Genomic DNA, 22,932 nt, shown 5'->3' with positions numbered 1-22,932 from the left:
TTTAGAAGTTAACAAAGGAGAGCCAAGAAATTGGTAAAGAAAGAGAAAAAAGAACATGAATGAGACCAGCAGGAGACGTTAAAAAAAATTGTAACTGTTCCCATAAGTGTTTAAATAGGAAGAGATTAGTGAAAGTAAATGTGGGCCCACATGAGGCAGAGACAGGTGAAATTATAATGGAGAGCCACCACTTAAGAGCCACCTCCCACCACTAATAGAATTCTCCTGTGGCGAGAGAGGCCCAGGCCAAGTGTTCAGGCTGCCAATAAAAACTGGTGTCCGGGCCAGTGGAGGTGATTCCTGTTTGTTCCTGTTCCAATTGGAGGTCCCCCTAAGGTTTCCACCCCTCCCACACTGCCCTGTCCAATCTAGACCCCACTGCTGGGGCCAGCCAGTCTGACCCTAAACTTGCCTTGTTCTGGGCTCTGGAATCCACTTTTTCAGGGGACTCACTTCCGGTGCCACTGTTAGGACAATTGAGCTGCCAGCAATTTGATTGACCAGCAGCTCTTCGAGGCGGGCTTCCTCTCCGACTGGGGCGGAAGTCCCATCTCAAGCCAATTAAAGGCCTGATGGCTGTTGAAGTGCAGCAAGGCTTGCCCCAACTTATATCCCAGGTTGTGGGCTGTGAAATTCAGTTCTAACAAACAAAAGGGATAAACCTTTTGGATAAAAGCAAAATACTGCGGATGCTGGAAATCTGAAACAAAAACAAAAATAGCTAGAAAAACTCAGCAGGTCTGACAGCATCTGCGGAGAGGAACACAGTTAACGTTTCGAGTCCATATGACTCTTCATCAGAACTAAGGAAATATAGAAATGTGGTGAAATATAAACTGGTTGAGGAGGGTGGGACAGGTAGAGCTGGATAGAGGGCCAGTGATAGGTGGAGGCAAAGAAGAGATTGCCAAAGATGTCAAAGACAAATCTTTTGGATATTACTTCCCACAGGTATATAATGTTCAACACTGGGGAAATGAGAAGCACTAAAACAGGATTGTAAATTTTTACTCAAGTTTGTTATAAATCAATTCCAAGGGCCGTAACTTCTGACTAGCATCGGAAAGTGCTGGCCCACAGAAATTAGAAGAAATAAATGCACACTTACCCAGTCGTGAAAATTGCATGGCCACTTCCATTCGCCAGAGCTGCTTGGGGCCTGCAACAAAAGAATCCAGCGAAGTCTAGATCCAGAGTATTCAAGGAGGTCATGCCCCTTTTATTAGAGCATTTGCTGCCGTAAAGCAGGTGAGTTTAAAGGGCCAGGGAAATTGACAAGCCAGGGGAAGGTGAGTGTCTAAGGTAGGTAGATAGGATTTGGGTGTGGGGGGTGTCCGGAGAACGGCGGGTGGGGGATTGGAGGTCAGGGCGGGGAATCAAAGGTAATGGAGGTCTGATGGGATCGGTGGTCGGGGGGGATTTGGAGGTCGGGGGGGATCGGAGGTCAGGGGGGATCGGAGGTCGGAGGGGATTGGAAGTCGGGGGAATCGGAGGTCGGTGGGGGGATCAGAGTTTGGGGGGGATCGAAGGTCGAGGGATGGAAGGTTGGGGTGGGAATCGGAGGTCGGGGTGGGGATCAGAGGTCGGGTCGGGGATCGGAGGTCGGGTCGGGTCCGAGGTCGAGCCGGGTCAGGGTGGTGGGAGGTTGGGGGATGGGTCAGGTCATGGGGGTGGGGTCCGGGTTCGAGTTCGGGTCTGGGGTGGTCCGGGCCTGGGTTGGGGTGGTGGGGGGAGGTGGTTCCAGGGTCCGGTTGGGTCACGGGGTGTTCCGAGGTCGGGACTGGGGAGGGGGGGTCCAAGGCCGGGACAGGGGTTGGTCTGGAGGCCGGGTGGGGGTCCAGATTTCTCACCGGTGTTCTTGATGGCTCTTTTTCAGGATCCGGGATCCTGTATGCACCACTACCCTTCGCTCCCCCCCCCCCCCCCACCCCCGCCCCCATCCTGCCCCCTTTTCCAGATAATGCACAACCTGCCGCTCCTATCACAAAGTGTTTAGCCTTACATTAATTGGTGAAAGCCCTTTCAGCTCTCAATTCTCTAACCCACTCGCTTGTAGCTGTCTGCTGACCATTGACTCATTACAGTTTTGAAGCCATCTGACTATAAGTCTGTTTGCAGCTGTAAAGATTGAGATCCCGTCTAAGACAATGTCTTTGTTTACAGTTGTCATGTTCATTTTTTTTCTGCAGGCTCGGCAAGGTCTTTTATGACAACTTAGGAAAGTCAAGCAGGTCCTGTTGTTGGCCTTTTTACTGAACAAATTTTTATTAATTGTTCTGCTGCTCTAGATTTTAATGCATTATTAATCTTTACATTAATGTGGACCGAGGAGGAACAGGAGTGGTCCTTGTGCAGGCTGTTTCCATCGAAGCAGACCCCCATCCGTTCCTGGACCTAACTTGCAGACCAAAACTTGAATGAGCTTGGCAGACAAGCTGCATTGTGTTTCCCAGTTGGCACTTCTGGCTGGTTGAATTTATTCTAAGGAAGTCCCAGGAGAAATTAAGGATTTTTTTGTGCCTCTTTCCTGTCCCATGTCTTCAACACAATGACCATTTCCCATTAATTCTTAGAGAAGAATTATCAAATTTAGATACCAGTATTTCTTGTTATATTGTATAATTCTTATGGTGATACTAAACAATGTTTTCAGGTAACAATATTTAAAGAGAAATACACCAATTAATCAGGTACATGAGGAACGGTGGATAAACTTTAATGATGGTATATGTTAGGTAAAATATAAAAGGTCAAGCATGTTCCTTAGCAAAAGGAGGAAGGATTTGGATGTGATTGATTATGTAAGGTTTCCAGTTAATGTGAAGTTGTTATCAACAAAGCTAATCAGATGCTGGAATGGATGTCAAGAGCTTTGAACTGTAAGTTAAAAACAAATTACTACAATTTTGCATATTTCAGGACCATTTTTTTCCTTAGTAAGACCAGTGGTGCTGAGGCCAGCTGTGTAGCTCCAATTACATTTTCATACTGACCTATAAAACTTTTTGTTTAGAAAGATTGAAACTAATTTTATTACGGCCACAAAAAACATCACTTTTTAAACATTATTTGTTTTACCTTGCGCTTATAGTAAACATTTTTAACACTAAACAGTTTGAACAATAATTATTAAAGAATAGAAGTAAGCTTCTCCTTAGATTTGCTTCTATAACATTTGGTATTTGTTTTTGCTGTTTTTATGCCTGTGTAAACTGCATGTAAAAGTGCAACATTTGTATAGTGCCTTTAATATAATAAAACATTCCAAACAAAGCCAGGGATGAGTTATTTTTAACCAAATAAGTATGGAATAAATATCCTGGTAACATTACTGTAGCAAAATATAATGGCACTTTTACACTGTTGTTATCAGTACTTGGTTAAAACAAAAATATAAAAGTTGTCTTTTCTACATGTCTAATAGAAATTACTTGTTTATAGGGTACCAACAAAGAAGGAACGATCAGCAGAAGCAAAGCGCTTAGAAACATGGAGTAAACATTTGAAACTTTCCAAACATGATATTAATATGTAAGTATATACATTTTAATTAATGGAACCTGGCTTTTAAGAAATCTCCAAGAACTTAGCGGTGAAGATGTGTGCTGAGTGGTATAGAGTAGCAATCAAGCTTAAATGTAATAGGGCTGAATTTCCTTGGTGTTTCAGCATATTTTCAGTGTAGAACTGTGTCAAATAGGTTTTTGGTGGCAGGAGAATTTGGCAGAAATTTCCATCGGTTTCCCACCATAAAATTGCCCCCATTCAGTTCCCTTACATTTTTCTTCCTACAATCTACTCACCCAGTTCTGAGTACCGTCATTTACATTTTGTAATAAGAGGCAGTGGCACTGCCACTTGGTTCCCGCTTTTACATTTGCTTTGCACTTAATAACTTGGACTGAGAATTATAAGATGCAACTGTTGTAAAGATTGGTTGAAACTAGGGGAAATGAGGAGCTTTCGAGCCTAAGGTCACTGGAGAGTTTCAGTAGCAATTTCCTTAGCTGGGAAGCACTTTTTTGCATAGGTTTTCTTTTTCTATTAAAGTCTTGGATTTGCTTCTGACAGGGTCAGAACACTAGCAGATTTTCAGCCACACCACTTTCCTCCACCACTTCTGCTTTCCTATCTGTAGAGAGGGATTCTCTAGTACAGGTATGGCATTTCAAATGCGCAAATCCTTTTCCACAATTATCAAGGAAGAGGAGTAAGAGAGGATGGAACATACAGTTGTGCAGCAATTGAGGAGATGCACTCTACCAGATAGTATCTCCCCAAAGAATATACAAGCAGCACTGGTCATATGAAGACATTGGTAAAAGATGTGCCCAAGAAAATGTGGCTGGAATTTTCTGGTCCCACCAGCATTACCGAGGGCAGGACGGAAAAATTTGGAGAGCCATTGACTTTTAACAGCCCTCCAAATTTTCTGTCCCTCCTACGATGATGCATGCTGGTGTGTTTCATCAAAGAGCAATAGGGCAGTTTTGACACCAACTTAATGAGGACTTGCAGCCTGCTCATCTACTTATGAAGGCACTCCTGGCAAGCCTCCCATGTTATACCCTCTGTGAACCTGAGATTATACAAAACTCTTGCTGCCCGTGTCCTAACTTTACACTAAGTCCTGTTCATTCATCAACATTGTGCTCACTGACCTATGATTGGCTCCTGGTTAAACAATGCCTTCATTTTTAAATTCCCATCTTTGTTTTCTCTCCATGGATCCAACCCTCCTTCTTTCTCTAATTTCTCCAACCCTCTGAGGTATCCGCACTGCTCCAATACTGGTCTGTTGAGCATTCCCAAATTTAATTGCTCCAACATTGGCAGCTGTGCCTTCAGTTGTCATGGCCCTAATTCTTGGAATTCACTCCCTAAACCTCTCTACCTCAACCTCTCTTTCTTCCTTTAAGGCATTCCTGAAACCTGTTTCTTTGACCAAACTTTTGTTCATTTGCCAAATATCTCCATATGTAACGACGTGTCAAATTTTGTTTTATAACGCTCCTGTGAAGCACCTTGGGGCATTTTATTACATTAAAGGAGCTAGATACATACAAGTTGTTGAGCACAGCACACAACATAAATAGCACTGTTCCATATCAGGCAGCTACATGTGATCTATGTAATTTCAGCCAGATGATAGTATGGATATGTACTTATCAAGGAGAATCAGTAGATGTACTGTACTTAGATTTCCAGAAAGCATTTGATAAGGTGCCATATCAAAGGCTATTAAGGAAAATAAAAGTTCATGACGTAGTGGGTAACATATTGGCATGGATAGAAGATTGGCTAGCTAACAGGAAACAGAGGATAGCCATAAATAGATTTTTTTCTGGTTGGTGGGATGTAATGAGTGGCATGCCAGAGGGATCAATGCTGGGGCCTCAAATTTTTACAATTTATACAAATTACTTGGATGAAGGGACAGAAGATATGGTAGCTCAATTTGTTGATGATGGAAACATAAACCCACCTGGTTCGCTAATGTCCTTTGGGAAGGAAATCTGCCGTACTCACCTACATGTGACTCCAGATCCACAGTAATGTGGTTGACTCTTAAGTGCCCTCTGAAATGGCCTAGCAAGCCACTCAGTTGTATCAAACTGCTACAAAGTAAATAAAAAGGAATGAAACCAGGCAGACCACTCGGCATCAACCTAGGCACCAGAAATGACAACACCAAACCCAGCCCTGTGGACCATGCAAAGTCCTCCTTACTAACATCTGGGGGCTTGTGCCAAAATTGGGAGAGCTGTCTCACAGACTAGTCAAGCAACAGCCTGACATATTCATACTCAAAGAATCATACCTTACAGATCATGTCCCAGAAGCCACCATCACCAGTCCTGGGTATGTCCTGTCCCACCGGCAGGACAGACCTGGCAGAGATGGCGGCACAGTGGTATACAGTCTGGAGGGAGTTGCCCTGGGAGTCCTCAACATTGACTCTGGCCCCCATGAAGTCTCATGGAATCAGCTCAAACATGGGCACAGAAACCTCCTGCAGATTACTATGTACCACCTCTGCACCCCCACCCCACCCCACCCCTCAGCTGATAAATCAGTGCTCCTCCATGTTGAACACCACTTGCAGGAAGCATTGAGGGTAGCAAGGGCACAGAATGTACTCTGGCTGGGGGACTTCAATGTCCATCACCAAGAGTGGCTCGGTAGCATTACCACAGACCAAGCTGGCTGAGTCCTAAAGGAAATAGTTGCTAGGATGGGTTTGCGGCAGGTGGTGAGGGAGCCAACAAGAGAGAAAAACATACTTGACCTCATCCTCACTAACCACTAGCAGATGCAGTACCGGTAGGAACGACCACCACAGAGTCCTTGTGGAGATGAAGTTCCGTCTTCACATTGAGGATACCCTCCATCGTGCTGTGTGGCACCACCACCATGCTAAATGGGATAGATTTCAAATGGATCTAGCAACTAAAGACTGGGTAACCATGAAGTGCTGTGGGCCATCAGCAGCAGCAGAATTGTACTCAACTACAATATGTAACCTCATGGCGAGCATATCCTCCACTTTACCATTACCACCAAGCCAGGGGATCAACCCGGGTTCAATGAATAGTGCAGGAGTGCATGCCAGGTGCAGCACCAGGCATTCCTAAAAATGAGGTGTCAACCTGGTGAAGCTACAACATCGGACTACTTGCATGCCAAACAGCATAAGCAGCAAGTGATAGACAGAGCTAAGCGATTGCATGATCAATGGATCAGGGTAGTGTCCTAGGCCCAACCATCTTCACCTGCTTCACCTATGATCTTCCTTCCATCATAAGGTCAGAAGTGGGGATGTTCGCTGACGATTGCACAATGTTCAGTGCCATTCGCAACTCCTCAGATACTGAAGCAGTCCGTTTCCAAATGCAGCAAGTCCTGGACAATATCCAGACTTGGGCTTACAAGAGGCAAGTAACATTTGCACCGCACACATACCAGGCAATGACCATGTCCAACAAGACAGAATCTAACCATCGCCCCTTGACATTCAATGGCACTACCATTGCTGAGTGCCCCACTATCAACATACTGGGGTAACCATTGACCAGAAACTGTACTGGACTAGCCATATAAATACTGTGGCAACAAGAGCAGGTCAGAGGCTAAGAATCCTGCGACGAGTAGCTCACCTCCTGACTTTACAAGGTACAAGTCAGGAGTATGATGGAATACTCTCCACTTGCCTGGATAAGTGCAGCTCCAACAACACTCAAGAAGCTTGATACCATCCAGGACAAAGCAGCCCGCTTGATTGGCAACATATCCACAAACATTCACTCCCTCCACCACCACCGAACAATGGCAACAGTGTATACCATCTACAAAATGCGCTGCAGAAACTCACTAAGGCTCCTTAGGCAGCACCTACCAAACCCATGACTGCTACCATCTAGAAAGACAAGGGCAGCAAATACATTGGAACTCCACCACCTGGAAATTCCCCTCCAAGCCACTCACCATCCTGAGTTGGAAATATATCACCGTTCCTTCTCTGTCACTGGAACTCCTTCCCTAACAGCACTATGGGTGTACCTACACCATATTGACTGTAGCAGTTCAAGGAGGCAGCTCACCAGCACCTTCTCAAGGGCAATTAGGGATGGGATGGGCAATAAATGCTGGCCTTGCCAGCAATGCCTACATCCAATAATTGAATAAAAAAAGGTAGGAAAATTGTGAAGAGGACATGAAAAGGCTGCATGGGGACATAGATAGGTTAAGTCAGTAGGCAAAGATCTGGCAAATAGAGTACAATGTGGGAAAATGTGAAATTGTCCATTTTGGCAGGAAGAATAAAAAACAAGCATATTATCTAAATGGTGAGAGATTGCAGAGATCTGAGATTCGGAAGGACCTGGGTGTCCTAGTGCACGAATCACAAAAGGCTAGTATACAGGTAATACCATCAATTAGGAAAGTTAATAGAATGTTATCATTTATTGTGAGGGGAAGAGAAGTTTTAAGGAAGGTCTTAAAGAGGAGAGAGCGATAAAAGGAGGAAATTCTAGAGCTTAGGACCTAAACAGCTGAATGCATGCCTGCTAATGGAGACAAGCAAAGTCAAGAATACAGAAGACAGCAGAATTGGAGAAAGTGTTCCCATGTTTGTCTACAGGTAACAAATGCATCGGCGAAAGTTTAAGCAACAGATGGACAGAGAGAGGGGCAGAGAAAGGGAATATTTCCGAGGTAAAACGGTAATAATTTTAATCCTTTTAATTTTTTGATATTTTAATTTAAGTACAATTTATAGTTACCAATATCTAATCAGTTGGGACTGGCTACAACCAATAGGTGGGTATGCTAAGTTTAATCAGTGTTTAAGATGAGATACAACACACTAGCAGTACAGCAAACATATGTGACCAAGTACCATATATGGCAAGTACCGATTTAGGTTGGACAAGATGGCTGGCACATGCAAACAGATCTTTCTTTGTTCTTTTTTTCTCTCAGTGCTTCATGTCTTCACGACTTCTCAAACTATCCAAGAGTGTTAACTTGGATCTACCCCATAGGAGTTTCTCTCCACTGGCTACTGCACTGAGGACTCTCAAAGTCTCCAACTTTCTACCCTTCTCAGGGTAGACTTGGATGGATTATTGACAGAACTTATTGCCCTAAAAAGATTTCCTTTATTGCAAAATGTCCAATAAAATGGTGAGCTATTTATTTAAATCGTGGGATAAAAGCCTGCCCTAATGTTATTCACCTGCCAGAAGCTTCTTGAACCAGGCCTTTACATCATTCCTTATCTCACCCTAGAATGTTCCACATGTCTTGTTTTATAACTCCTTTACATCTCTTGCCTGACCCATAACAAACTTGCAAGGCTCCATTGTTCATATAGAGACGTGAATGAACTCTTCATAATGGCTGCCCAGTCTAGGTGATCTAATTCCTTATCAGACTTTTGGATGGTAGGGTTGTTCACCAGAGTAACTACTCTACTTCCACACACTACTTAATGTTTTCATATCAACAAGTATCTAAATCAGGTATGGCTAAATGAAAAGCCCAATACAGTTTTGTACTATGATTATTTAAAGTGTCTATCCAGTTGCTCTCCCACTATTTCAGAGGCCTCATTTGACCATGGCCCCTTATTGGGTTAGTTACAGCTGCCGGCACCTAAGAGTAACCATTTCACTAGTTTATTTCTGGAGAAACAAAACCTTAAGCAGTTTCCTGTAAAGCAAAACTTACAGAGCTAACCTAGTCCTTTACCTACTTTAACCTGTGTTTGTGTGTGTGTATATATATATATATATCTATATATAAAAAAAATATGTATATGCATATACACATTTTTTATACATAAAATATACTAAGCATATTACTAATTTCTAAGAAACTTCCCACCTTAAGAGGGAGAAACTTCATTTAACCTTTCACTTTCAGCCTTTCATTAATTGTGCAAGTTCCAGGCTATTGGTTCGATGGCTCAGTCAGACACCTCAGATAACATGTCCTTGCAATCAGGATTATCAGGATCAGGCACTGAGCAATTACCAGTATCTCTGACGCCATTCTTGCACAGGCATATTGCCTGAAGTTGTAACCTATTTCTTACCATTGGTGGTCTCCTAATTTTTTTATTGATTTTTCAATTCAAGTGTTATCCTGTTGCATCTTAACTAGGTGTTTCTGGGAAGTACAACTTCTTTCATTGATAGATCTCAACCTAACAGATAAAGGTGGAATTGGGTGTCCAAAATTTATTATGCCTTCTAGGGCATAATGTCGGGCAATATTCATTTGTACTTAGGTTACATTATGAGCTCTTGTGGGGATTAAATGAGCATTTCCTACTTGAGTCATTTTATAGTGCTTAAAACAAAAGGTTGGTCACTTGACCTGACAGGTGTAGAGAGTCTTTAATTAAGTTATTATCATTGCCACTGAAGGTGGGTGGAGTTAATGTTTTTGCCCCAGTCTGTTATGACTGTAAACAATAAGTTTCAAAAACTAATGGATGGATTGCAATGAAACTTGGTACATAGATAAGGTATGGCTCAAGGAGTAACTGATTAGTTTTTGGCAAAGATGCAGATTTGGATCCTAGAATTTTTTTAAAAGAATCCATTAACATTGAGAGAGAGAGCAAATTTACTTTTTTTTTGGAATGTTATGGGTTGTTTTATTTAGAACATTATTGATTGTTTTAGAATGTTGTAGATTCTCTCATCTGCAGTGGGATTGTCACAGCTGTCAAAATGTGAGCAGAGTTTTCAGAGCAGGTTGTTGGATGTGGATTGGCCTGAATCCTCCTCAGTGAGGTGGAAGCTCTTAATAAAGCAATTTCTTTTTTCAGCTTTTTAGTTACAGAGCATCAGCTAGGCAGGGAAAAGCCTCAAGGAAGAGCAGCATAATTACAATAACGTTGAGTTAACACAGCATGGTGGAGCTCTACTGAGTACCCTCTTTACTTGTTAGTTTGTTGTATCATTTTGCTGTAAAATATCTCATAGATGTAATTACACAAGCCTTTGGCATTTGGACTGCTGAAGGTTAAATATCACTGGGACAATTTCATAACTAACATTATTGTACAAAGTCCCATGGGTATATCTTAACTACTAAACTACTCTCAGTTATCTCAGGGCAAGATTTTAACAAGAACTATTTATTTACAGCAAGTATTTACACATTTGGACCTCCATATGAAGTAAGAGATTCAGCTCTCTTCAAGATCTCTCTTACTTCACAGTCATCAGATTTGACATCTTTATTACATCAGCATCATGTGTGCTTCTGATGTTAACCCTTTACTGTACAATCGCCTCACTCAATAATACTCTAAATTATTAGCACGTAAGTACATGTAATTCAACAGATCATGCAAGGACTTAAAAGATTTTCCAACTGTACCTTGACATGTATCCAGTGCTGCATCCTCACTAGCACTATCCAAATCCCCATGTGTGAAACTATCTGACCTGGTGCATTGGAGCGAAGAAGCAGATGACACTGGCTAAGATGGGCGGTTTAGAACAGAGAACATGGGACATGACGTCTCCTGCACAAATTGATGGATGGGTTTGAATGTGACTTCATGTCCTTTAACATCTTCATCCTCCTTGTCTTCTACCTCATCATCATCATCATAGTTTGCAAGGTTCACATAGTTCTATACCTGGTATTCGTCCCCTTTACCACCTTCTTCCTCCTCATACGCTTCCAATTTGCTGTAGTAGATCTGCAAGAAAGGAGGGTAGAAGTATCACCACATTAGAATTAAGGGTACAGAAAAAAGGATGGAAGCTTGTGCCTTACCCTTCACTGTAGTGCCAGGATGACAGTACAGGTTTTCAGTTAACTTACAACTAACAAATATGTCCCCAACCTTACCATCTCCCATCACAATAACATTGTATCTTCCCATGAACTATATGAACTCTCCATTGGAGGACAAGGTGTATCAAGGCTGGGATGCCCGCTCCAGCATGCTGCCTCTTGTGATCATTCTGTGCCCATTTGTTCTGCAACAAGATAGATTAAATAAAGGGAAGAGATAACAGTGAGGAATGTGTGTTACTTGCATGGGAGAGCTGAAGTAAGAGACCTGGAGGAATCAGTTTGTTAAAATGGAGAAAAGGGTTTTAGACTTGTGCTGTAAGTAATTACTGTTGGAGGAAATGGATAACCATAGCGCAGGGTCTGAAATTAGAACCTCATGAACTAGAGTGCTTTCTGGAGGGTTAGTCACACAAATGTTCCTATTAGAAGATAAAGAGTGTGCTTGATACCCAGGATTGGCAAGGAAGTAAAGGGAGAGTGTCCAGGACGTTATTGTGTTTGCTCTGGTGAAGTAATTGAACAACTTGCAGTTTTTGTCCACAGTGCTGTGGATGAGAAAGTTGTGCTCAATGCCAGTATGTCCAGGTGGTACAAAAATTGATTTCTGCAAGGTTTGCTGCTTCAGATACCCAGAATTCAGTACCTTCTAATGTCAGTTTGCTCAGTAGGTCATGGTGGTCAGTGTCTGAAATTATGGTAGCGTTTTCTTTACCTGCATGCCATGCCTTCTGCCTTGTTTAGCTGCATATGTGAGCTGCTTCATAGTAGACATACTTGAAAAGCATTAGCAAAAGATGGATGACATGTGAGTAAAGTTAGTTGAATCAAGTGAGTGAGCTTCTTCCTTACCTGCATACTCCCAGCCTGCTACTGCATTATTAAGCTAGAATTATCTTTAAAGGCTGCAGTCTGATTTCCATGTAGCTCAACAAATTTCACCTGTTTTATATGGAACATGTGGAATGACTTCTTCACTGGATGTGCAAACCAGCTGACGCAGGAATCTTTTATATAAATACCTCTTCAGATCACTGACAAGGGCAAATCAATTTTGATTGGTATGAAAGCAGTTCAACTCATTGGCTGGAATTTTCCCGTCCCTCCCAGGGCGGGTTTCGTGGCGGGTGGGAGTGGAGGGTCTAGCGGAAGGCAAAAAGTGCAAATCCGGTGCCGTAAAAACAAGTCACAATTCTCCCGATGGTGTGATCATGGTGGGTCGGTTACCCCACCGACTAGTGGCGCTAATGTTATTTGCATTCATTAGCATGTCATGAATGCTCATTAAAACAGCTGCTCACTGGAATTTTGCCACACCCTCCAATCTACCATCACGCCGGTGGGAAATTATGTTGGCCTCAAACCCATTTGAAAAAGAGTGGTGTGCACAAGTCGGACCTCAGTTCGCTGGTAAATTCGAAGTGAGTGGAACATATCTGCCATAGCGCTACACCAGTCTTGCTGTGATGAATGCCACGCTATTGAGACTGTAGTGTTGGACTGCTCCTTTTCTTTGCCTTCATTGTCCCGAGCCACATCAATGTGCTGTGGCCTTCACTTTCAGAGACTAGCACTTCAACTGGGGGTAGGCTGTGAGGTGGTGGTCAGGTTGATGAACACGATGGGGGCAATGGGGAGGGAAGGTGGTGGAATGACAGTGAGAGGGAAGGGCGAACACCATGGGGGCAAAAGGGAGGGAAGGCTGTGGAATGGTAGTGAGAGGGAAGGGTGAGCACTATGGGGGCCTTTCTGGGGTCGTGATCTGACCTTTTGTTGCCGCAGGAGTGATCAGGAGAGATGAAAGCCACTTAAAGCCAATGGCTTCATTAGCACTGTTAAAGGACTACTCAGAACTCAGTGGCTACACATCACAGTCACTGCATCTCAAGAGTAACACATAGGAATGTAGAATTTGGGAATGCAAGCAATAGTGAAGGAGGCACAGTGTATCGTATATGGCATACCAGCAATGAAGGCCTGTCATATGTTCATCAGATGTGACATCCTAATGAGCCAAAGGTCATCCACTCATTGACCATGGGCAACTAATTGGTCATTAATATGTCACATCAGAGATTGGAGCACAGAGCTAGGTTGGGTCACTCATCTCAATTAAACTTTAGCATCCCACGCAGGGCTCAAGATGTTACATCTGCGATGCCATCTTGGTCACCTCGATGTGTGTGTCAGTGTCTCAGGGACAAGGTGGCATCAGCCACCATGCAAGAAGGGTAGGAAAAACTATGGACCCTACAAATCTCCAAACGTGTCATCTTCTGAGCTTCACTTTCTTGCCCCTTCAATGTTTCCTTTCAGAGAGAAGGCAAATGCAGATATGGATCCAGGCTCAATGCTGCCTGTTTCAGTGTCCTAATGCAATGGAGGAGGCGAAGGAGGAAGAGGCGACTCCGCGTGCAGCTCCAGAAGGAGGGACATGGTCAAGTGGAGCTACAGCATGAACAGGAGGGTCAAGAGGAGAGACCCAGACAACGGGGGTGACTCGCCAGACCTGGGGTTTATCGTCCAAGAGTCTCCTATTAACAAACGAGTGAGAGACAATGCCATGCATGTCTGCGCTTGTCCCGAGATCTGGTACATCACATATGCCACATTCTTCATGAAGACCTGACGCCACGTGGAGTTAAGGATATCCCCTGCCAGTGGCTTTGAAGGTGGCTGCTGCACTCAATTTCATGAACTCTGGTTCTTTCCAGGGATCAGCAGGTGACCTGTGTGGCATCTGTCAATCTGCAACACATCGATGCATAAAGGAGGTCACAGTTGCCCTTTACGGAAAGGCCCATCATTATGTCAGGTTTGCTCTGGACGAAGATAGCCAGAATGCGAGATTCACTGGCTTCGCCGCCATCTCAGGCTTCCCAAGAGTGCAGGGTGCAATAGACTGCACCCATGTGGCTATACGGGCTCCATGGCAGTAGGCCCTAATGTTTATAAACTGCGAGGGCTATCAGTCCCTCAATGTACAACTGGTGTGTGATCACCGGAAGCACATACTGCACGTTTGTGCACTGTACCCTGGGAGTTGCCATGACTCTTCCATACTGAGTCACTCCCAGGTGCATGAGATTTTCGAGGGGCCATTATGTCTGCAGGGATGGCTGCTTGAAGATAAAGAGTACCCACTGAAATGCTTGGCTGATGACACCAGTGGGCCACCCTCAGAGTCCAAGGAGAGGTACAACGTTGCTCACAGCTCCACATGCTCCTTAATAGAGCAGATCATAGGGCTTCTGAAGATGCATTTTAGATGCTTGGACCGCTCAGGTGGCTCACTACAATACACTCCCAACGGGGTTTCCCGCATCATCGCAGTGTGTTGTGCCCTTCACAATCTGGCTGTGCAAAGAGGTGACCCCCTGCCAGAGGATGACCTGGAGGAGGATGGGGGCTCATCAGTGGATCAAGATCCGGAGGCCCAAGAACCTCAGGAGGCGACTGAGGGTCAGCATGAATGCGATCACGTCATGGGGGAAGGAAGATGTGGGAGACGTGCCCATGATACGTTAATCGCTGGCAGGTTCCAGGAAGAGTAAAGTCACGCGAGGGAATATGGCCACATCTCTCCTAGTCCTCAATGCCATTTTTTTTCAACTTTTTTTTATTCATTCATGGGATGTGGGCTTCCCTGGCTCGGCCAGCATTAATTGCCCATCCCTAGTTGCCTTGAGAAGGAGGTGGTGAGCTGCCTTGTTGAACCGCTGCAGTCCATGTGATGTCGGTACACCACAGTGCTGTTTTGAAGGGAGTTCCAAGATTTTCACCCAGTGACAGTGAAGGAACGGCAATATATCTCCAACTCAGTGGGTGACTTGGAGGGGAACTTCCAGGTGGTGGTGTTCCCATCTATCTGCTGCCTTTGTCCTTCTAGATGGTAGTGGTCATGGGTTTGGAAGGTGCTGTCTAGGGAGCCTTGGTGAATTCCTGCAGTGCATCTTATAGATAGTGTACACACTGCTGCTACGGTGCGTCAGTGGTGGAGAGAGTGAGAGTTTGTGGATGTGGTGCCAATCAAGTGGGCTGCCTTGTCCTGGACAGCGTCAAGCTTCTTGAGTGTTGTGGGAGCTGTACTCATCCAGACAAGTGGGGAGTATTCCATCACACTCCTGACTTATGCCTTGTAGATGGTGGACAGGCTTTGGGAAGTCAGGAGGTGAGTAACTCGTCGCGGGATTCTTAGCCTCTGACCTGCTCTTGTAGCCACAGTATTTATATGGCTAGTTCAGTTCAGTTCCTGGTCAATGGTAACCCCCCAGGATGTTGATAATTGGGGATTCAGTGATGGTAATGCCATTGAACGTCAAGGGGCGGTGGTTAGATTCTCTCTTGTTGGAGATGATCATATCCTGGCACTGAATGTTACTTGAGAAATGGAAAGCAATGAAGGTGAACAAGGCAGAAGAGACAGAAACTGAATGTTACTTGCCACTTGTCAGCCCATGTCAGGGGATGCCCACGCACTTGCTGTGAGAACGAGTCCCACATTCGCACTTGCCTCTTGAATTGCCAGGCCATGATCTTTGCTTTGGGCCGTTGGACCTTGTGAGTGAGCTCACTCTGGGAACTGAGAGCCTACTTAGGAACAAGAGTGATGCGAGAGAAGAGTTAAAGTCTTCGTCGCCACCTAGTGATGCAAACACTGCTGCGTCTGAGACTTGAACGTGCCTAGGGATTTCCTCCTCCCCCATTTCTTTTCTTCTGCCAATACCACTGAGGAGACACAAATGTCACTAGATTATAAATGCTGGTGAGCTGCCCTCACTTAATGGTGTTCTTTAAGGAAGAAGGGTTAGAAACGGTTACACCACACACTTCCAATAAAGATTTAAATACATTTCCCTGACATCACACAACGGGCGTGGATACAAGTTCAACTGAGGAATGACATCACACGAATGTAAACTTCATAGTGGGACACTATCACTGATTGGGATGAATGCTAAACCTTGAAATAAGAGGATTCCAAAGTATCAGATCACAATACCTTCAGTTGACAGGAACATTCACATTACCATAAAATGTATTAACAAAAGTGCAATTTAGTTACATGTCTAGGACACCCGTGACCCCAAAGTGATATCAGTTTTTCTTAACTTTCTTAACTCTAGCGCTACACCTGAGTGCAGTCCTGACATTCACAGCAGGGATGGAGGCAGCCTGCTGACTGCTACGTCCTAATGTCTGTGATGACCTTGGCAGATGTCCTTTAGTGGCCTGTGACCTGGAGGGCTCCGGCCTAATAAGGGTCACCTGCACAGGGGCAGAAGCACCCTCAGCGGCCTGTGAAGCTGGAGTGGATGGGGTGACAGGCAGAGGGGGCTGTGATCAGCTTGACACCCTTGGAGTGTCCTGAGAGGAGGCCCCCAAAGTGTCAGGCTGATGCTCATCCTCTCTATGGGTGCCCAAAGGCCCCGCCCTGACTCCTGCAGAAGATGATGCACCTGAAGGGGGGTCAAGATGCCTTGTCCCCATGTCGCCTACACCTTGATTGTGCCCGCCTGGCTGTGTGTCCATGGAGTGCAGGGCCGAGCGCAAATCCAGCAAACCTGCTGGACCAAGTTCTGCATGGTGGTCGCCAGCCTTTGCATGGTGACCTTGAGGCGCTCACATGTCAAAGCCACAACATCAGACTGAATGTTGATGGACTCCTCTACCATTTGCTCTCGTCTGCTGAATGACTGCTGAAACTCTGCCTGATGTTCCACCGCCTGTCATTTCCTCTCCAGCATAGATTTGGCTGCCACTTCGAGAGGCTCATCATCTGACTCAGACTGAGTGGGTAGCTGGTCTCCAGCAGCCCTCTGAGTGCTGGAGACCTTGGCTGTCCCTGCCTCTAACTGTTGCGGGGATGTGTCAGTGAGGTGTTCTTCAGAAAGTGAGCCCAAGCCTAATCTACATCTGTGCCCCACCGACGTTTGTCTCTGATCTGGTGGAGGCTGCGTGTTGGCGTCGTGATGGTTCTTTTGGAGTTTCCTCTTCGGATGAAATCTGGGGGCTCGCACTGGTGGTGCTGGACTTGCTTAGGGGCCTCAATCTGCTCGTGCAGCTAATGAGCATGAGCTAGATAAGACTGCACATGACTTACTGTGAATGTCAAGATTTGATGAAGTGATGGAGCTGTGATCCGTACTGGGTTGGTTGGAGAGGCCGATCTCACATTCCCAACAGGAGCAATCCATGTTCTCCCCAGCCATCTCGGCTGCAACCTCCTTAAACTCCGTGAGGGCGATGATGTCGGCTTTCTCTATCCTGGTCTGAGCTCTCTTGCGCCTGTTGTGTGCCAGCTTGGCCTGTATGAAGAATAAAGGGACATGATGAGAAGGGATGGAGCAGAGTTTGGTTAAGATGTATATTCCCTGTGTGTGGTGTGCCCTCCCCAGAAAGGCCAGAGGATGGAGTGTGAGCAACATGACAGATAGGATGGTGGTGATGTAAAACTCTCAGTGAGAGAACAAGTGTTGATATGTGTCCCCTGCTACTATTTGCGTGAGGGCCCTGAAGAGAGTAGCTGATGGAGTGCTTGATGCCATGATGAGAGTTTGATATTGGAGGGTGTTGAAGGATGACTTACCCTGGCAGTGCGGATTAGATCATTCATCCTTTACCTGCACTGGGCGGCATTTTGGGTATGGGCTCCAGCCGTGCTGACCTGCTCCGCGACAGCCTCCTAGGCTGGAGAAGTGAGGCTGCTGTGCTTCCTGCAGCCATCCCTGGGATAGAGCACGTGCCTGTGCGCCTGCACCCCTCTGATCAAGGCCTGGAGGACTTGGTGCGTGAAGCGGAGTGCTGCCTTGTACTTCAGGCTCTCTGCCTTCCTCTTCTGGCTGCCAGACATCTCTGGTAGGCTGGAGAGAGTGAGATTGTGTGTTGGATAGGCTTTTAAATATGCACCTGGACCTGCGAACCCACCAACCAACCAAACAACTCACGACCTGCTCGGTGATTTGGACCGATACGTGCCTTTGCATAATTAATGAGACTCCAAGTGCAGAATCGGGCGTGAGTTCCCACAATTCCACTCGGCAGGGTGGGCGCTACTGAAACCGCCCGCCATTGCGCTTAGTCTCATTTATGGAAAATTCCACCCATTCTGTGGAAATTCACCCCCAATATATTAATATTATAGTCAAGGCTCCTGATTGGCGATTTTCACAGACTGACGGATTGGCAGCATAAAATTTCAAAGTCCTACAATTCCATAATAAAAACGGATTTCACTTATTCAGTCATGATTAATCCATGTTCCTAATTCTAAAAGAATTAAATTGCAGAATACAGTCCCCAAAGCACTGTTTAGGACTCAGGATTCCATGTAATAAAAAAGAAATGTGACCATGAAATGTGTCACTTATTATAGTTGAAAACTATATTTGCTTCTTAAGTCATTTAAAACTATTTGGAACAATATTAGCTAATCATTTTTGTCATTAGTTTTTTAGATGACTATTCAACAAACATTTTTGAAGTAATACAACAAAAAATAACCTGAAGCAGCACACCTTGTTAGAGTTGATTAGATAAACGTATTGAGATAACTTTCTTTTAACTAGTTCTGCCTAAATTCACCTTCACTATTTAAAACTTTAAATAGTTTTAAGTGCTATTTTTATTATTGTGGATGTGCACTTATTATTTCCCACAAGGAGTTCTTAAAAGGAGAACTGCACACCATAGCTGTACCTCCGTTACACACTTAGCCCTTCATTGTCATTGGCAAGTTTTAGACAGATACAAATGAAAATATGCTGTTTGCATTTGTTTTCTGTGATCATTTCATTACCATAATTTTAGGTGCAGTCCAGGGACATGTGCAGGCAGCAAACTAGTGTTGACAGCAGATAATTGTGTATAAGTGAAATCTAAAGGGGTGTGCACAATTTAAAAGGTTGGTAAAAATTCTGAAAGCCTTTAGAAAGCCTCAAAAAGCATTGCAACCTACTATTAAATGTTGAACAGATAGCGAATTGAAAAGAGTCAGGAAGAAGTGAAAGAAAAGTAGAAAGATTTGCAGGTAGCTGATGCAACACCTAATACAATGGCTTCTGAAATAGAGATGCTGCAGCATGGGATATATATGCAAGGAAGGTACCCATTTGTACCATTGCAGGACACCCTGTCCATTGTGTCAGATGTGGCTCAGATGGTAGCACTCTCGCCTCTGAATCAAAAAATTCTGGCTTCAAGTCCCACTCCAGGGCTTGAGCACAAAATTCAAGGCTGACATGCTGAAGAAGCATTGCACTGTTGGAGGTGCCATCTTTTGGGTGAGATGTTAAACCAAGGCTATCTCTCTCTCGCTTTCTATCTCTCTGAGGTCTGACTGTCTAAGGGCCTCTGATTCTGACTGCCTGAGAGTCTGTAAATTTGCCTATAACGAGGCCAGCTGCTCTTTCCTTTGCACCCAGGTGTGAAAGCTGGGCTTCAATAGGACTTAACCTGGGCCCCCAGTTCCCATGGCAACCAGCTCACATAAGCTTATTGTTGGGCTGAACCAATAACCAAGCAATCACGTGCTCCTCTACATGACTCCATTTTACTTTTAATTTACATAATCATCTTATAAAATTTTATCCCATTCATCATCATTCATTGATTTTCAGCAGAGGAGACCATTGTTGTTGCAACTGCCAACCTCATTTTTTCCAATGATCTCCTTCGCATGCCTGGTAATATGCACCAACACTTGTGTTGAAGTCACCAAGAATGATAAACTTGCCTGACTTTGGTACAGCAGTAATCAAGGGTTGGAGGTCATCATAGAATTTATCCTTGAATTCATCAAGGTCGGTCATGGTAGGGCGGTACACACTGAGACACTTGCCTGCCTATTGCCTTGCAGGGGGAATTTAAGCACCATCAGACTATCATCAACACCCTCCGGAAGGCAAGTTAACTTACTGACAAGAGGCTCATGGCAGCAAAGCCAACACCAGCTTTGCGGCATTCCTTTCCACGGACACTCCAAAAGAATGTGTAACCTACATTGATTTTCTTGAGCTGATCCTCTTCAGGTAGATGGGTCATGGTAGGGGCAACAATCTGGACACTGTACCTAGCCTGATCTCTACCGACAAGAATAGTTCTCTCAGAGTTGTCAGCTCTGGCGTTGTGCTTGAGGGTGAGCACATTCCATGTGCCAATGGTGACAGTTGTCAGCTTTACTTTTTTGGGATTGACTTATGACTGTATTAGTTGGAACCCCACCACCTGGGGCCTGCTGATCAGGGTAGGTGAAGCAGACAATGTTTAGTGCACATTTTCTAGCCCCTTCCTCACACTATGGAAGTGAGCATTGGTGCTGAAAAAGATTGCTCAGTTGCTCAGGGACTGTTGAAACAGTACATCAGAGGACTGCTGAAGCACAGGTTCAGGCATCTGGACAGGCAAGCAGTTTTCTTTTCATGGCTCAGCCCTTGAAGCCCTAATTTCTATCATGTTTAGAATAGCTAGAAGAGGATCTCTTCCTTCGGTGAATGCGCTCCTTGGATGTTCCTGCCTCCAGGACCTGCTGCTTCTCTCTGGTACCTTGTATTTCACCATTTTTCTTGCTGCTACCACTCCCACCCCCATCCCCCTCACCTGCTCACTGGTTCACTGTCTTAACCTACATGGAATGTCAGTGTGCTTGAGCAAAAGAACGTGTGATTTAGGATTGTCCTCTTCCAAGACGTCTTCTTCTGCAGCCTCCAATTTCTAAAAAGGACCTAGAGGAAGGAAAAAAGGCACAAATATTAGGCTGGCACTGACAGGTTGGATATTAACAGGTGCCAATCTTCAGAATGCACTTTAAAGTTGTGAACCGTACTGAATATTTACTGAGATGACAGAAGGGTTGGAAGTAACATGCAGGCACCCTGCTCAACTTAGCTGCCAACCTCGCCTTCCCTGAAGTTCATGGCATTGCCTGGGTCGCTAATCTTCAGGGCTTCTTGCTTCGTTTGGGTAACAGTAATGTTATCAGCTACTCTTTTCCTGGCCTTGCCCTTCTCCGTAGCATTATGTGCTCTTTTGTCCTACAAATAGAAGGCAAGATTTAATGAGTGGCTGTCGAAAAGCTAAGTAGAAATGAGCAGGGTTTATGTGTATAGTACATATGCTGTGAGCTGGAGAAGAAGCAAGATATAACAAGAATGGGGAGGTGATGAATACAAGGCCATGTGTGTGGAATGTGACATAAGGAAGGAGTACTGGAAGGAGTTTCTGGTTCTGCTTGTATTAGAATGTGAGAAGAAAATGGTGTTGGTACATGGTTTGTAGAGAGCAAAGGAATAAGTGTGTATGTTTGGAATGGGAGTAGATCGTATTGTAGTGTGCCCTTGTGATTATAAGCTGAACGATGTAGTGAAGAGGAGTTTTGTTGAGAGATGAGACATGAGGTGAGAGAAATGTCAACAAGTGCTAAGATTCATGGAGAGATGAAGATCTGTACTCAACCTTGCTTCCCTTGTGAGGTAATTTAACCTCTTCCTATACTGAACTCAGTTTCTGGGGTGATGCTACTATGCTGACCCTCTCAGCCACTCCTTTCCACCCTCATTGGATATTCATCCTGTAGATGGCCCCATGAGTGCTAGGGAACACTGTTTCCCTTCTTTCTCTGATCTTACACATGAGGACCTCCAAGGAGGCACCTATCTAAAACCTGGGGGGGGGTCATCCTTGTGGCTCTTGCCTACACTGCTTCCAAGACTTGATATGGGCAGTACTCAAGATATATTCTGAACAAAGCACTGTACAGTTTGATCAGGACTATCTGACATATGCTGTACAGTTTTCAGTATATAATCCCTCTTAAATTTGATACTGTTTGCAAATCTGGATCCAAATCTTGATGTAAATTAGAAATAGCAGTGGTCCCAGGTGTAAACCCTCAGTACTCTCTAAGTCGTGCCCATTGTTAGGATGACTGATCTATTGTTACTGGGCTTACTTCTTTCTCTCTTTTGAACAATGGTGTTAAATTGTTAACCCTCCAATCCACTGGCATAAGATCATCACCCAAGAAGAAGATTGTGATAAGTCTGTTATTTTTAACTTTGACTTCCTTCAGCATTCAGGGATGCAGGTCCCTAAATTGCTTCAAATTTTCCAGGCCAGGAATTTGAGTTTGGTGGGCAGGTGTGGTTGGCAGGCCTGGAAGCGGCCAGGAAGTGGGCTGCCGCCAACGATCGGCCCCAAACCGCGATTTCACGCTGGCAGGCTAATTAAGGCCCGCCCAGCATGAAACGCAGCTCATCACTGGCCGGGAAGGGCCAAGCAGAGGCCTGTTGGCTGCCAGGTCCAATGGCTACCCGGCGGCGGCCGGATTAAAACAGCCCAGGCAGACCCTGGAAGGCTGCCACGGAAGAACGCCTGTTCTGCGTTAGCAAAGTGATGGAGTCAAGTGCAGCTGGAGGTGCCAGGCAGGAGGGAAAGTTGGGTGGGCACTCTGCCCCCCACTTTATGGATGAGTGCCTTGCGGTCCTTCTGGAGGAGGTGGCTGCTGGGAGGGACACCCTTGTCCCCAGAGATGGGAGGAGGAGGCCATCGCACCTGGGAAAGAGGGCATGGGAGGAGGTAGGGCAGCGCTGGTTAGCAGCCATGACATGG

General features: G+C 45.0%; 1 protein-coding gene across 3 annotated transcripts in view; it reads left to right on the top strand.

Moving 5' to 3' along the window:
* ttc29 (tetratricopeptide repeat domain 29) overlaps positions 1 to 22,932 on the top strand; it is a 697,530-nt gene that overhangs the window by 48,624 nt on the left and 625,974 nt on the right. For all 3 annotated transcript variants that reach the window (XM_078547675.1, XM_078547757.1, XM_078547804.1), the window contains exon 3: positions 3,442 to 3,531. In XM_078547675.1, the coding sequence (XP_078403801.1) occupies positions 3,442 to 3,531 (90 nt within the window). The remainder of the gene's footprint in view (positions 1 to 3,441; positions 3,532 to 22,932) is intronic.

The sequence above is a fragment of the Cetorhinus maximus genome, chromosome 1, assembly GCF_964194155.1.
Source record: "Cetorhinus maximus chromosome 1, sCetMax3.hap1.1, whole genome shotgun sequence".
Lineage (NCBI taxonomy): Eukaryota > Metazoa > Chordata > Chondrichthyes > Lamniformes > Cetorhinidae > Cetorhinus > Cetorhinus maximus.
The sequence above is the reverse complement of the archived record's forward strand: the minus strand, read 5'-3'. Positions and strand labels throughout refer to the sequence as shown.